The sequence below is a fragment of the Oncorhynchus mykiss genome, chromosome 11, assembly GCF_057628025.1.
Source record: "Oncorhynchus mykiss isolate SJ-2025 chromosome 11, ASM5762802v1, whole genome shotgun sequence".
NCBI lineage: Eukaryota > Metazoa > Chordata > Actinopteri > Salmoniformes > Salmonidae > Oncorhynchus > Oncorhynchus mykiss.
This window is the reverse complement of record NC_143032.1, coordinates 60,833,040-60,848,737: the sequence shown is the minus strand read 5'-3', so window position 1 is coordinate 60,848,737 and position 15,698 is coordinate 60,833,040. Positions and strand designations below refer to the sequence as shown.

General features: G+C 43.7%; 1 protein-coding gene across 1 annotated transcript in view; it reads right to left on the bottom strand.

Annotated features, from left to right (window-relative positions):
• Positions 1-5,524: 5,524 nt before the first annotated feature.
• LOC110536071 (membrane-associated phosphatidylinositol transfer protein 2) overlaps positions 5,525-15,698 on the bottom strand; it is an 84,377-nt gene continuing 74,203 nt past the window's right edge. Inside the window, 14 exon segments of the mRNA XM_090190711.1 lie at positions 5,525-6,281; positions 6,391-6,519; positions 6,758-6,938; positions 7,065-7,214; positions 7,438-7,586; positions 8,014-8,130; positions 8,234-8,350; positions 8,460-8,608; positions 9,493-9,615; positions 9,618-9,771; positions 9,774-9,808; positions 11,353-11,517; positions 12,663-12,815; positions 13,869-14,039. Of these exon segments, the coding sequence (XP_090046837.1) occupies positions 5,928-6,281; positions 6,391-6,519; positions 6,758-6,938; positions 7,065-7,214; positions 7,438-7,586; positions 8,014-8,130; positions 8,234-8,350; positions 8,460-8,608; positions 9,493-9,615; positions 9,618-9,771; positions 9,774-9,808; positions 11,353-11,517; positions 12,663-12,815; positions 13,869-14,039 (2,147 nt within the window). The 3' untranslated portion in view covers positions 5,525-5,927.

The following is a 15,698-nucleotide window of genomic DNA, read 5'->3' as shown; positions in this document are numbered from 1 at the left end:
ACAGTGCGTGCCTAACTACCTCCAGAGGGGGTCAGGAAGATCACAATGTGTCTTTTAATAGTCTACACCCATCTGAAAATGTGGGCACAATCAGAATGTGGACCAGATCAGGACTTGGGGCACATGTTAGTACCAGGTATAAACAGGGCTATAGACAGCCTGATGCCTCATTCATTCCCTACCAGAGCAATCTGTATGCATAGCGAGGACCCCACTTCACCGTGATGGTCCTCCCTCCACATACACCCCTCACACTGTCTTCCTTGCTGTCCCTGGATCACACCAGAAATGTAATGACCGTTCAACCAAGATCCCATTTGTCTAAACAATTTGCTATGATCATCATGTGCTTTGAAAATGTTTCTACCCGTATGTCTCATCACACGGCACCTAGACATTTTGTGAGTGTGTTAGCACGAGGATCTGTCTCTGCTGCTGCATGTGCCTTCCTAACTGATTGTCAATGCATTGTGGCATTCTTTCTATATGGTGGATCTGCTGATGTGGCATGATTGTGGGTAACATTGCACCTTCTCACTAACATTTCAGTACTCCGTGGTCCATTACAGTCATAGTGCTACACAGTTTTGAAACAGGGAAGAAGTAAACATCATTTGCATGAATAAACCTAAGATTAATCACTAACTCTACTGTATGTTCCTTCTTTCCAAAGCATATTATTACAAATATCTACAGTCTTTTCATCGGAGGCATCAACAAATAACTCCGAACTGAACCTAAATAGTATTGTCTATGTGCTCAATAACATTGAATGCCTCATTTACAGCTCAGGAAGTGATTGACTTTCAAAATACACTATATATACAAAAGTATGTAGACACCTCTTCAAATTAGTGTCTTCGGCTATTTCAGCCATACCCGTTGCTGACAGGTGTAGAAAATTGAGTAAACAGCCATGCAATCTCCATAGACAAACCTTCACACAAGTCAGTTCGTCAAATCTCTGCCCTGCTAGAGCTGCTCCGGTCAACTGTAAGTGCTGTTATTGTGAAGGGGAAACCTCAAGGAGCAACAACGGCTCAGCCGCAAAGTGGTAGGCCACTCAAGCTCACAAGAACGGGGCCGCCGAGTGCTAGAGCGTGTAGAACGTAAAAATCGAATCAAACTGTTCGTCGGGAGCTTTATGAAATAGGTTTTGCCTAAAATCACCATGCGCAATGCCAAGTGTCGGCTGGTGTGGTGTAAAGCTTTGGCAACACGTACTCTGGAGTGATGAATCACGCTTCACTATCTGGTAGTCAGACAGATGAATCTTGGTTTGGCGGACGCCAGGACAACGTTACCTGCCCAAATGCATAGTGCCAACTGTAAAGTTTGGTGGAGGAGTAATAATGGTCTGGGGCTGTTTTTCATGGTTTGGGATCAGTCCCTTAGTTCCAGTGAAGGGATATCTTAACTCTACAGCATACAATAACATTCTAGACGATTCAGTGCTTCCAACTTCGTGGCAACAGTTTAGGGATGGCCCTTTCCTGTTTCAGCATGACAACGCCCCTGTGCACAAAGCAAGGTCCATATAGAAATGGTTTGTCGAGATCGGTGTGGAAGAAGTTGACTGGCCTGCACAGAGCCCTGAACTCAACCCCATTGAACACCTTTGGGATGAATTGGAACGCCGACTGCGAGCCAGGCCTAATTGCCCAACATCAGTGCCCAACCTCACTAATGCTCTTGTGGCTGAATGAACGCAATGTTCCAACATTTAAGTGGGAAGCCTTCCCAGAAGAATGGAGGCTATTATAGCAGCAAAGGGGGGAACAACTCCATATCAATGCCCACGATTTTGGAATGAGATGTTTGACGAGCAGGTGTCAACATACATTTAGTCATGTAGTGGATATCATAATAAACATATGACACATTAAGATAGCAGATACATTAACACAAGTCTTGCCATTTGCATGATCAGTCGATGTGGTAGAAATGCAATACTATGCAAGACAAATACCCCTGCTGTGTATTGGCTGCTGCGGATGATTGCATGAGATACGAACATAAAAAATGAAACACTGTAGTTAGAAGAACTAAAACAATTGTTTTTCTGTTCACAAAAAATGAATATATACATTTATATCTATGTATCCTGTTAAATAATAATAAAAAGGTGTATCCTGAATGTGTATCTCCTCAGTGTGAAGAGGATACCAGAGAATTGCCCCTTGGTAGGCCTGACCTCAGCTCTACATACAATATTATATACAAGCCTCGGTTATCTTCAACTATACCATCAATCAACCCAAACAAGGTCCACAGAGCAGTTTCAGTCTGTCTCAACAGACATCTTCCATTCAGCTTCTCCCTTCACGTGCAGTAGTAAATTGAGCATACTGCCTACTTTGGCACATCATCTTACAATGATACAAGTTTGCCCTGCAAGTGATATACATAAATATACTTTGTTGTATAGGCAATGATTACAGTGGACTATAATGTAACATGTTCTGTATGATAAAACAGACAATGATTGGGGTCTCAACTGTAATCAAAGCGCAACTGGTATACAGACTTGAGTATTGCAGCTGCTGAAGCACTGCTATAATTCTATTTTGGCTGTATGTGTGTGGTTCTGGAGACTGTGTCATGGTTCAGGGAGGATACAACCCACCTGCATAACCCAGGGTAGGAGATGGGGAACATGGATCTATCAGGAATTAAACCAAACTCGCAGCATGAGGACGCTGGAGTCCAGGAGACACACTGTGTATATCGATATGGTATTAAAGACATATAGGATGAATATGATAAATAAAAACTAGAACAATATGCAACTCGGAAACAGTCCAAGTCGCTTTCTTTAGGAGTCTCTTGCTATTGTTGGCCAGAGGTTTGTTTGTGTATTGTGCATGCATGTTCCTTGCTTAAATAAGATGCTTCTTAAACGGCTTTTCTCCATTGTATCAATGTCCGAAGAGAAAAGAGACATTGCCTCCGCCTGTGGTTGTTTTTGTTGATTCAGGTATATTGATGGTGTTGCTTTAATAAAGACTGGTTCGCAGCACCAAAGGTTTTCAATGCTGTATAGATGTGGCAAAGAGACCAATGGAATTTGACCAAAACATTGGAAACACCACACACACAACCCCCCCCCCCACTCCCAATCTCCTCATTGTTGCCCATCAAAATTAACCTACATTTATGCTATTGTTTATACATGTATTTAACACAATGTTGGGGTAAAATTAAGCAATAAGGCCCGAGGGGGTGTGGTAAAGTTGAAGTTGGAAGTTTACATACACTTAGGTTGTAGTTATAAAAAACACTTGTTTGTCAACCACTCCACAAATGTCTTGTTAACAAACTAGAGTTTTGGCAAGTCGGTTAAGACATCTACTTTGTGCTTGACACAAGTCATTTTTACAACAATTGTTTACAGACAGATTATTTCACTTATAATTCACTGTATCACAATTCCAGTGGGTCAGAAGTTTACATAAACTAAGTTGACTGTGCCTTTAACAGGAAAATTCCAGAAAATGATGTCATGGCTTTAGAAGCTTCTGATAGGCTAATTGACATCATTTGAGTCAATTGGAGCTGTACCTGTGGATGTATTTCAAGGCCTACCTTCAAACTCAGTGCCTCTTTGCTTGACATCATGGGAAAATCAAAATAAATCAGCCAAGACCTCAGAAACAAAGTGTAGACCTCCACAAGTCTGGTTCATACTTGGGAGCAATTTCCAAACTCCTGAAGGTACCACGTTCATCTGTACAAACAATAGTACGCAAGTATAAACACCATGGGACCACGAAGCCGTCGTACCGCTCAGGAAGGAGACGTGTTCTGTCTCCTAGAGATGAACGTACTTTGGTATGAAAAGTGCAAATCAATCCCAGAACAACAGCAAAGGACCTTGTGAAGATGCTGGAGGAAACAGGTATCTATATCCACAGTAAAACGAGTCCTATATCTGAAAGGCCACTCAGCAAGGAAGAAGCCACTGCTCCAAACTGCCATTTTTTAAAAACGACTACGGTTTGCAACTGCACACGGGGACAAAGATCGTACTTTTTGGAAAAGTGTCCTCTGGTTTGATGAAACAAAAATAGAGCTGTTTGGCCATAATGACCATTGTTACAGTGAGGAAAAAAAGTATTTGATCCCCTGCTGATTTTGTACGTTTGCCCACTGACAAAGAAATGATCGGTCTATAAACCTACCATTAAAATTATAGACTGATAATTTCTTTGTCAGTGGGCAAACATACAAAATCATCAGGGGATCAAATACTTTTTTCCCTCACTGTATGTTTGGAGGAAAAGGGGGGAGGCCTGCAAGCCGAAGAACACCATCCCAACCGTGAAACACAGGGGTAGCAGCATCATGTTGTGGGGGTGCTTTGCTGCAGGAGGAACTGGTGCTCTTCACAAAATAGATGGCATCATGATGACAGAAAATGATGTGGATATATTGAAGCAATATTTCAAGACATCAGACAGGAAGTTAAAGCTCGGTCGCAAATGGGTTTTCCATATGGACAATGACCCCAGGCATACTTCCAAAGTTGTGGCAAAATGGCTTAAGGACAACAAAGTCACGGTATTGGAGTGGCCATCACAAAGCCCTAACCTCAATCATATAGACAATTTGTAGGCAGAACTGAAAAAGCATGTGCGAGCAAGGAGGCCTACAAACCTGACTCAGTTACACCAGCTCAGTCAGGAGGAATGGGCCAAAATTCACCCATCTTATTGTGGGAAGCTTGTGGAAGGCTACCCGAAACGTTTGACCCGAGTTAAACAATTTAAAGGAAATGCTACCAAATACTAATTGAGTGTATGCAAACTTCTGACCCACTGGGAATGTGATGAAAGAAATAAAAGCTGAAATAAATCATTCTCTCTACTATTATTCTGACATTTCCCATTCTTAAAATAAAGTGGTGATCCTGACTGACCTAACACAGGGAATTTTTACTAGGATTAAATGTATTTGGCTAAGGTGTATGTAAACTTCCGACTTCAACTGTATATGGCTAAGGGATGTCCTTTGCGCGACGCAACGCGGAGTGCCTGGACACAGCCCTTAGCCATGGTATATTGGCCATATACCACAAACTTCTGAGGTGCCTTATTGCTATTATAAACTTGTTACCAACGTAATTAGAGCAGTTAAAATAAATATTTTGTCTTACCCGTGGTATACGGTCTGATATACCGGGGCCGCGGGTGGCCTAGTGGTTAGAGCGTTGGGCCAGTAACCAAAAGGTTGCTAGATCGAATCCCTGAGCTGACAAGGTAAAATTCAGTCGTTCTGCCCCTGAACAAGGCAATTAACCCACTGTTCGTAGGCCTTCATTGTAAATAAGAATTTGTTCTTAACTGACTTGCCTAGTTAAATAAAGGTTAAATATACCAAGGTTGTTAGCCAATCAGCATTCAGGGCTCAAACCACCCAGTTTATAATTTGGAGTATAATGCTTCTATGGATGTCAACCCCAATACATTTTTATGTCATCGTCACCAAGCATTACACTTAAAAAACGGCTTCAATTACCACCAACGATTTCCATATGGCTAGCTTTACTACCATATATTTGAACCAGAGTTAGCATTTATCAGATATTTATATATTATGCAGCGAAAACAGCCAAATATATCCAAATCGGATTTTAGTAACCACATTGTGGGCCTGTTAGAATACATCAATCCTGATGGATTTGCCGAATTTCCACTTTGTTCGATCAGCTTGCGCTTTCCCCAACTTCCATTGACCTGTTTACCACATGTATTCTCTCATTCTTCTTCCTGTCTCTGTATTTAGAGCTTTGAAAGCCTACGACCAGCATCTCACTCTCCCCTGTCTTTAAATTATTCTCTGGTCATCTCAATCTTAATTTCTTAAATTTCACTTTCTGCAGTTTTTCCCTTTCCTCATCACCTTTGTCCTTGCTCAATTTCATCCTCCTACTTTGGGTTGAACACCCCAGGCTCCAGCTTGGTGCTGCCACTGCGGCCCCAGCAGCCTGCTGTAATGCTCATGCTGCGCTGGGCTGGTCCAGGGCCATGCTGGCTGTGGCTGTCTGACTGGCTCTGTGTGCGCTCTGGTCTACTGTGGCCACTGCCGCTGGGCAAGCTGGAGGCCGGCTGGGCGGAGATGGTGCGCAGCAGGCGGTTCCGCTTCCGTAGGAAGTCGCTTTTTGCACCCAGACCAAAGCTGCCTTTCCGTAGGACCATGCGGGCACTGCTAGTCTTTGCTGGCCGAGAGCGCTGGTTGTACTCCAGCTGAGAGAGGTGGGTCGCATAGCCCTCTGTAATGAACTGTTGGGACAGGCAGGGAAAGAGACAGTCATATACTGTAATGAAGTGCTGCATATGGTAAACTAGAGGACCAGGACTAAACTAAAAAGTCAGTGCATGTGTATCGTACCTGGCACTGAGCTTGCATCTTCTTGGAGGATCGGCCAATGATGTAGATCTGGGAGGGAGAGAGGCCGATGGAGGTGTAGACCGCAATGTCTTTGGTAGAACCGTAACAAGCAAAGATCTTCATGTGAGCCTGTGGAACCAGCGAATCAAGTGTCATCGATAAATTAGGACCCCAAAAAAAAGTACTTTCTTGACAATCTCTCCTAATCTTTTTGTCTGCCCCATCTCTTCAATCATCTCCTCTCCCTTCATTGTCTTCTGCACCATTCCACTTAGCCCTCATCTACTCCTGAACCTACCCCCAGCCTCTGTTACCCACTCCAGTACCCTCAACAAACCCACCACCCAACCCCCACTGCCATCCTGACCTCCATGAGTGACTTGAGGAAGTTGGCTTTGTGTCTGAGTGGGTCGTGGACCAGGCCATCACAGAAGGAGACGATGCCATGGGGGAAGTTATGCTGAGACAGCCAGGCCACCACTCTCTGCTTCTGCATGTCTGGACGCCCCGTCACATAGACGATCAAATAGCCCAGGTCCTGCCAGTGCCTGGAAAGAAATCAAAAGGTATAAGAAAGAGTGTAGAGAGTGCAACACAACGGGTTATAGAGACAGAAATCATTTTGGCAGATGCTTATGACTGTCCAATCGCAGGTGATGCCAGGTGCATGTTACCTGACCACATCGACTGCTCCGGCTCGAACTTTGGGATCGCTCCCCATGATGGACACGCTGGCAGCAAATGAGCCGTCTATACTGAACACAACAAACTCTGTCCCATGGGGAAGCACTGTCAGGTAGCTGTCTGCAAATGTGTGATCCCCCCTGTCGGTGATAGGACACAAAACAATTTGAAGATAGAGGAGAAGAGACAGAGACAATTGGAAAGAAATAAAGAGGCAGAGGAACAGAATAAAACAAGAGATGTAAGTGTTTTTTGACAGAGTCACCTAAAACCCTCCAAAAACAGAGGGCACCATTTCTGAAGCCTCAGGACTAGATTGGCTGAGAGAGACCATAGAGAGCATGCCGTAGATGCCAGTCTCACCTGACCACTAGTTTGACCGGATAGACGCCAACCCCCAGCCGTTTGCTCTCTGGGATGATGAAGGACACACGGCCACCGCTGTTGGTCAGCTCCGTGTCAAAGTACACCCAGTCTCCAGACGGGGGCTGGGTCATGATGTGGATGTCCACCTGTAAACATAATATATACGCCATTTAGCAGATACTTTTATCCAAAGTGTGCATACGTTTTACATATGGCTGGTCCCGGGAATCAAACCCACTACCCTGGCGTTACAAGCGCCATGCTCTACCAACTGAGCTACAAAGGACCAACATAGAGATAGATATACAACCACTTTGAACACAAACACATTGAAGATGCACACACACATGTAGCGTATTTTGAATTGAAAACAAATACAGATAAGACTCATGGATGGAGGGATAAGTACATAGGGATAAGGTAGATGGAGGGATAAGTACATAGGGATAAGGTGGATGGAGGGATAAGTACATTTGTATATAGGACCTTGTGTGTTACAAACCAACTGTTTGCATAGTTGTAATGGAAAATGATCAAACTGATCGCTGAGAGAGAGCGAGAGAGAGAGCCTACCTTCTCCCCAGTCAGTGTGACCATGTCCAGAGGTCCGTACATGAAGCGGCCAGTCACGATCTGCAGCCCACCTTCTGTGAACACTGCATCGTTTACACGATGATTGGCTGTCACATTCTGTGAAAGAAATACACACATAAATAGATTAAGACACAATTAGTGTTAGCAAGAGTGAATTTCTTCAAGTGGTCAACACTGTTCTAGCTGCAGCAGACTGTACCCTGATCTTGACGTGGGTTCTCTTCCTGAGCCACTTCTCCCGGGGTTTAGATGGAGTGAACTCTGACACCTCCTTACCATCCAGCTCCAGTATGCTGGAGTTTTCATGTCTCATAACCTAAAATAAACATATAGATGACACCACACATACTCACCATAGACACACTAGTGTATATTTTAAAGGGGGCCAGAAGCACAGGCTATGGAAGACTGTGGGTTGAGCTCACCTGTCGCAGCAGGAAGGACACTACATCAGTGGACTCCCAGTAGGATGCATGGAAGAGGTGCGGTAGTGCCACTGTGGGGAAGGCTGTCAGGGCATCAGGGCAGTACAAGGCAAAGTCCACACGTTTGGTGCCCCACCAACGAGCTGTGACTGCATGGTGAGAGGGGGTACATGGGTAGGGGTGGGGTGGAATGGTTGCATTGTGAGTAAGGCAGAGGGGCAAAACATCCCAATACACACCCCTGGAAAAGTTCAATCATAAACCGTTTGGCTGTATTGAAGGCTGTATTCAATCATTAACCACTATCAAAGCCCAGATCGTCCACAGCAGTTCCTCAGCTAAAAGGGAAGTAAGACAGGAGTTGAAGATTGTTACTGTTTAAATACATATAGATAAGGAAGAGAACCATTATTATGCAATAATTACATTGTTAAAGTTGATTCAAGACACGAGTCAACGTAAATAGCAACAACCCTGCAGTTATTTGTAGTAAATATGAAGAAAAGGGACGATGGTTAAATCAGTTTGCCAAATAAAACTTCACTAAGTGGATTCACACTGGGACTGTCACTGATGAATTCATGTTTGCCTCCAGAACAGGCTAGGGCACAAATATCTGAATAACCATTTATTCTTGTGGACTGATCACAAACGTGCCTATGTCAACTATGAGGCAGAGACTGGGAAGTTGGGCAAGTAGCCTTCCTGCTATATCATTTGGATGATGGGTATGTTACACTTTTAAAGTCACAATATCATCTCAGTATGTAGAGGGTCTCTCTTACCGGTCTGGTTTGTGAAGTTAATGGGACTGTGCTGTATTCAAAAAACATAGTCCACCAGGGAAAAGGATCGTCATAGAAACAGAAAGGAATAAACCCAGAAAAGCTGAGAGAAATTTCTGGTAGACAAGAACCATGTTAAAAAGAGATTGATTGTCCAATATATTAGGATTTCCCATAAGAGAAGTCAGTAGTAGGCTGAGCCTGGATTTGGTACATAGTTGATAGGGTCCAGTGTTATATAAGAATACCCTGATCCACTTCTGCCTGAGAGTCCAGGGAGACCAGGTCATATATGGCATACTCCGGGCCAGCTGACAAGTGTCTCTCTAACTGACCAGAGCCACAGGGGCTCACACCTCCGTTGGCTTCTGGGTCTCTAGGTCTAGTTGTGGCCCATTTCCTGGATCTGTATTGGTAGTTCCTGGGACTGGGTCACTCCTTTCTTTTCTAGGGGACTTGAGGGGGCTTCTCAGGGAGAATTTGGTTTGTGATGTCAGGGCGATTTGGGACAAAAGGCTTTGTCCCAAAGGGAGTTTTTGGTTTGGTTAATTTGGCATGCTTGTGCTATGGGAAACAAAACAAAAAGAAAAAACACGTGAAAATGAATGATGAATAATGTCAAAAGGAATTGTTTTCATACTGTCGAGGACAGTATCTTATAGGGCAGTTCCTTCCAGTTAGCAAACATGTGTAAAGTACTTCTGCTACAAGCTGCATTCACAACCTGAAACGGACTTCAAAACAAAGTCATCAATTAAGTGTCCGACTGGTCCTCATATAAACTGAAAAAGGAAGGTTAGAATTATCTTTTGACAAAACCCATTTTCATACTTATTTTGTGTGTGTATATTCTGTTTGGTTGCATTTCTGAACAGCGGCAGAAACATTCCATGGCACTTGCTTTTGACAAGCAATGAGCAATTCTTTCAATGACCTCATCAACGCACTATTACAACTTCCCAACTGAGTAGAACGTTAGTAAATGTTTGAAAGCTGTGTTAATGGTCCTTATTTAGGACATATCCACTTCAGACAGAGATTACAAGGGAAAGCCAGACTTTGGGAGACATTCTTCTTTACATCAAACACAAAAGAAGCTTGGGCATCTGGGTAGACAGTGTGACAAGGTGCGAACGATGCAGGAATGACTCAGTGAAACAGGGTCTCTTTACATGCATTGCAAACACATTAAATAAATGCAGAACCTCTCCTTTGCATTTACATTCAAACAATGGCTCAGAGTAGGACGAACACGCAGTGACAGAACGTGAGCTTTTGCTTCTTCAGTAGTCATGTTTTAATCTTCTGGCACATTGAATTTGAACAATGGATATGTCTGTGGTGATGTTATGCTCCCTCTCTGATGAAGGGGCTTAGAGCAGTGTAATCCATCACAGGTTTCGTAATGTGTTGGAGCTGAGCTAGCAGGTAACTAAGTGGTTATTCTGTGAATGCAGGCCACAACTGGGTCACTACAGAGCTGCTCGGGATCCGACGCACTGAGTGATGTGTGCAGAGTGTGAGTAAGGAGGGTGAGAATCAGAGAGAGAGAGGATTGGGATGAGAATGAAGGAGTGAAGTGGAGTAGGACGAGCAAGAGAGAAAGGAGAGAGGGGGTGAAAGAAAAGAGAAAGGAGAGAGACAGAGAGAAATAGAGAAAGACTAGAGAAGAGTGAAAGAGGAGTTGTGAGTGAGTGAGTTTGTGAGTGAGTGAGTGAGTGAGTGAGCCTAGAAAAGAGATTGACTGAAAGAGGAGTTGAGATGGAGCCGTGTGAGTGTGTGAGTGAGTGAGTGAGTGAGACTAGAGAAGAGATTGACTGAAAGAGGAGTTGAGATGGAGCAGTGTGAGTGAGTGAGTGAGTGAGTGAGTGAGACTAGAGAAGAGATTGACTGAAAGAGGAGTTGAGATGGAGCAGTGTGAGTGAGTGACTGAGTGAGTGAGTGAGTGAGTGAGACTAGAGAAGAGATTGACTGAAAGAGGAGTTGAGATGTGTGAGTGTGTGAGTGAGTGAGTGAGTGAGACTAGAGAAGAGATTGACTGAAAGAGGAGTTGAGATGGAGCAGTGTGAGTGAGAGAGAGAGATACTTGTGGTAAGGAGAACACTTACTGTTGGCTATGTTGGTGGCAGTGTAACTGTCTGCCATTCCTGAGACCTGGCTGGCAATGCTGACCTCACTGGCCCTCCGCAGGCCCCGGCAGTGGGGGCCCGTAACGGGGGAGGAGGGGTACGAACTGTCCATGAAGACACCACCATGAGACTGAACAAAATCCGCTATTGAGCCGAAACAAGGATATCCAATTAGACATAGACAAGAGGAGAGGTGGATGAACAGGGAGGTAACAGGATGAGAAGGAAGGGGTTTGCATCCAAGAAATGTGATGGGCCAGGCCATGGTTTTAGTGGGCGTGAAACCAGCAGGAGCCAACGTCAGATTTCTGGGACAATCAGTGTGGAAACTTTTACTCCATTGGTGGTCACATTACTATGTCTCAAAATGTTTAATGTCTGTCAAATGATTAGCTGGATTATTATTAGCATGTATCACTAAGGTGATAACAGTTCCATTTAGTATATGTAATCAACATGTTGTAACAGAAAGGTTAGGAGATACTATATTGACCACAAGGATACACAATTACAATGCAAGGGGCAGGGTTCCATGTTTCAAGCAGACATCTGAGCAACACAGTCAGTATAGCTTCCAAGCCTCCGATTTGGCAAAATCACCCACTAGGAGAAGATAGTTCTCTAGTCACAGTGTTATGGTTTATAAGGAGACATTTGCCTATCACCTTTACACACTCCCCAGCGCTTGTATTTCTCGTTAAGGAGATGCTGCAACAGCAAAGAAACCACATCACAACAATGAATGCAGATAGTGGTACCATATTTTCATACCATTACAAAGGACATTAATAATTGATGGTAACAGCAAGCACAACACAGCAAAACAAGGACAGGCTCTTCCAGGTCAAGGGTTCCTACAAGTACCTATCTGAATCATTCACTGTGACAGCCACTGCTGTCTCTCTAAATCACTAAAATGCAAACAACAATAATGACTATTACATTTTGATTAGCAAAATGACCTAATTTTCGTGGAGGTAGTGTAAACAGACAGGCTCTAAAAGCCATGCTAATGAGCTATACTAAAGGTAATGGACTGAGAACTGCAGAAACAGGGCAGGACATGTCATGCAGGACATGTTTGACCTGGAACAGTCAGTAATGTGACCCCAACTCTTGACTAGGGTAACATTCTCATGCACCAGTTTTGGTAAGGGTCTAAAAACATACACACACAGACACAGTCAGTGTGGAAAGGGAAGGTGGAACTGCAACTAACACAAAAATACATGTGTACGACACAGAGTGAGAGACTTCCCCCCGAGAGGTGAAGAGGAGACGCTACACACACTCCAGAACAGCAGGTGTGGCCTTGAGGGAGCCCTCCTGCCAGTTTAGCACCGGCACAGGGATGCAGGTCTCGCTGATGGGCTCCTGACAGCGGAAAGAGAGGGGGGGCCCAGTATCGAGCAGGAGCTGAGGGTTGCTCTGGACTGTCTCCACTAGAGGGGGAGATGGGGGGTCAGAGGGGAGGGGGCAGGGGAAGGGGACAGGTTTTGCAGAGATGGGGAAGAAGGCCGAGAGAGGAGGGGAAAAGGAGACAATGAAGACACAGAAAAGACAGCAAAGGCGAGTCAAGCCCAGGAAATACTGCAGTAGCAGTAACTAAGGCAACAACAGGTTCTAGAATAGAGCTAAAGTGAGCAGTAGATGGGGAATGCTGTTATTGGATTCTAATTCAGACTCGGCTGACTCTAACTCATATTTAAATGCACCTCAGCACACACTGATTAACGAACCAAAATTAATCTTTAAAACTTTCTCAATGCTGCACAGTTAACCTGAATATATGGGCTGACAGCTCATTAGATCAAAATTATCATCATATTACTTAACAATCTATTATATCATATCCAAGATAAAAATAATCACAGGTAGTAGCCATTCACAACTAGCACTTCCCTTGCTGCTCTTGCTGATTAAAGGATATCCATGAGTGGAAAAGACTATCAGCAAAGGAGAGATTGAGTCTCTAGCATTACTTCTTGAATGGCAGAATAATAGTGTATCATTGAGCCCTACTTAAACAGAAAGGGTGCAGTGTAGCCTGCAAGGTTACTCTACTGTAAGGGCTAGCCAGCCACAACAGAAACCAGCAGGACCATGAAAACATATAGATGAGAACAGTGCTTCACAAAGACTTGAAGCACAAACAATAGAACATTTTTACATTTTCCTTAACTTGAAGGACTTTTCGGCCTCTAATAGCAATCCACAGACCACTGGCAAAATGTCTCAGAGACATTCCTTGTGGGAAAGAAAACTAACTACATAATCCATCACATTTGTCAGTTTCTACACACCCTGTTACATCACACAGAGTCCCCAATGGATAATCAAAACACGGGTTATATAACCTATGAATGTAACAAAATGTGTACATTTTTCTTTGCATATAAATACACAACAGTTATTTGCTCATACAGGTACAAGAGCGTGTGTGTGTGTGTGTGTGTGTATGTACATGTTTCCAGCACTCAGTCCAGTGTGCTCACCCAGTAGAGCGGAGTTGCCGTCCCCCAGGGGGAAGCGTGTGTAGCGGGGAACATTGAAAGGGGGCAGGAGGTGGAACTTCTTCTCCAGGAGGGGCTCCAGGCGTGAGGCCAAGGGGTCGGCTGGGTGGAACAGGTTGTAGACCTGCTGGCAGGCAGGGCGCAGCTGGGCCACTAGGGGAGACAGAGTTAACAGGCGGAAAGAGGTCGTCATTAGTTACCACAGCCATAAAGTCAGAAGGGTCGACCAATCAGATGAGGGAGTGTGATGACACCTATAACGAGAGACATGCATTTATTTTATCTAGTGATCCATCAATGATGTGGTCATTTATTATCCGTAATAAAACCAACCATTCTAAATGCAAAGTGGTAATCGGATGTCTTATTCAAACTCAGCTTGCAAGCTTGTCTTTGCCCTAACTCATAGTTATTTGTCTTAAACGAAATATACTTAACAAAAATATAAACGCAACATGTAAAGTGTTGGTCCCATGTTGAAAGCTGAAATGAAAGATCCCAGATATTTTCCATACGCATAAAAAGCTTATTTCTCTCAAATTTTGTGCACAAATTTATTTACATCCCTGTTAGTGAGCATTTCTCCTTTGCCAAGATAATCCATCCACCTGACAGGTGTTGCATATCCAGAAGATCATTAAACAGCATGATCATTACACAGGTGTACCTTGTGCTGGGGACAATAAAAGGCCACTCTTAAATGTGCAGTTTTGTCACACAACACAATACCACATACATTTTGAGGGAGCCTGCAATTGGCATGCTGACTGCATGAATGTCCACCAGAGTCGTTTTAGAGAATTTGGTAGAATGTCCAACCCGCCTCACAACCGCAGACCACTTGTAACCACACCAGCCCAGGACCTCCACATCTGGCTTCTTCACCAGCGGGATCATCTGAGACCAGCCACCTGGACAGCTGATGAAACTGTGGTTTTGAACAACCCAATAATTTTCTTCCAACTGTTGGAAACCGTCTAAGGAAAGCTCATACTGTGTCAAGATCCTAAGGCCCATTGTTGTGCCATTCATCCGCCATCACCTCATGTTTCACCCATGTCGCAAGGAAAATGTCCCAGTCCATTGCCTGCATACTCACCAGATATGTCACCCATTGAGCAAGTTTGGGATGCTCTGGATCAACGTGTGCGACAGCATGTTCCAGTTCCCACCAATATCAAGCAACTTCGCACAGCCATTGAGGAGTGGAACAACATTCCACAGGCCACAATCAACAGCCTGATCATCTCTATGTGTTATGCTGCATGATGCAAATGGTGGTCACACCAGATACTAAGTGGTTTTCTGATCCACACCCTACTTTTATTTTTAAGGTATCTGTGACCAACAGAGGCATATCAGTATTCCCAGTCATGTGAAATCCATAGAATAGGGCCTAATGCATTTATTTCCTTTTATGAACTTTAACTCAGTAAAATCTTTGAAATTGTTGCATGTTGCGTTTAGATTTTTACTCCAATATCTGCATTGTTTTTGAAAGGGCATGTAAACAAACTAATTGCCATGATTTGACATTTTACATGTTCCAAATCCACAAGTAAAACATACAGTTTCATAGAAATGTTCACAGAAATTAAAATGTTTGAAATTGGCCATTTGTTGGCTGATTTAAGATTAAAATTTCAACCCCGTTACCTTATTTGACATCTAGGCACTTAATATAGTAATTTATTTATTTAACATAACATAGCCTTGCAGTCCACCTTTTTGATGTTTTGTACCATTTTCCATCTAGCCCTTGTACTGACAGATTTCTGTTTCACATTGAGTCTCCACAAAGGAGATTTGGAG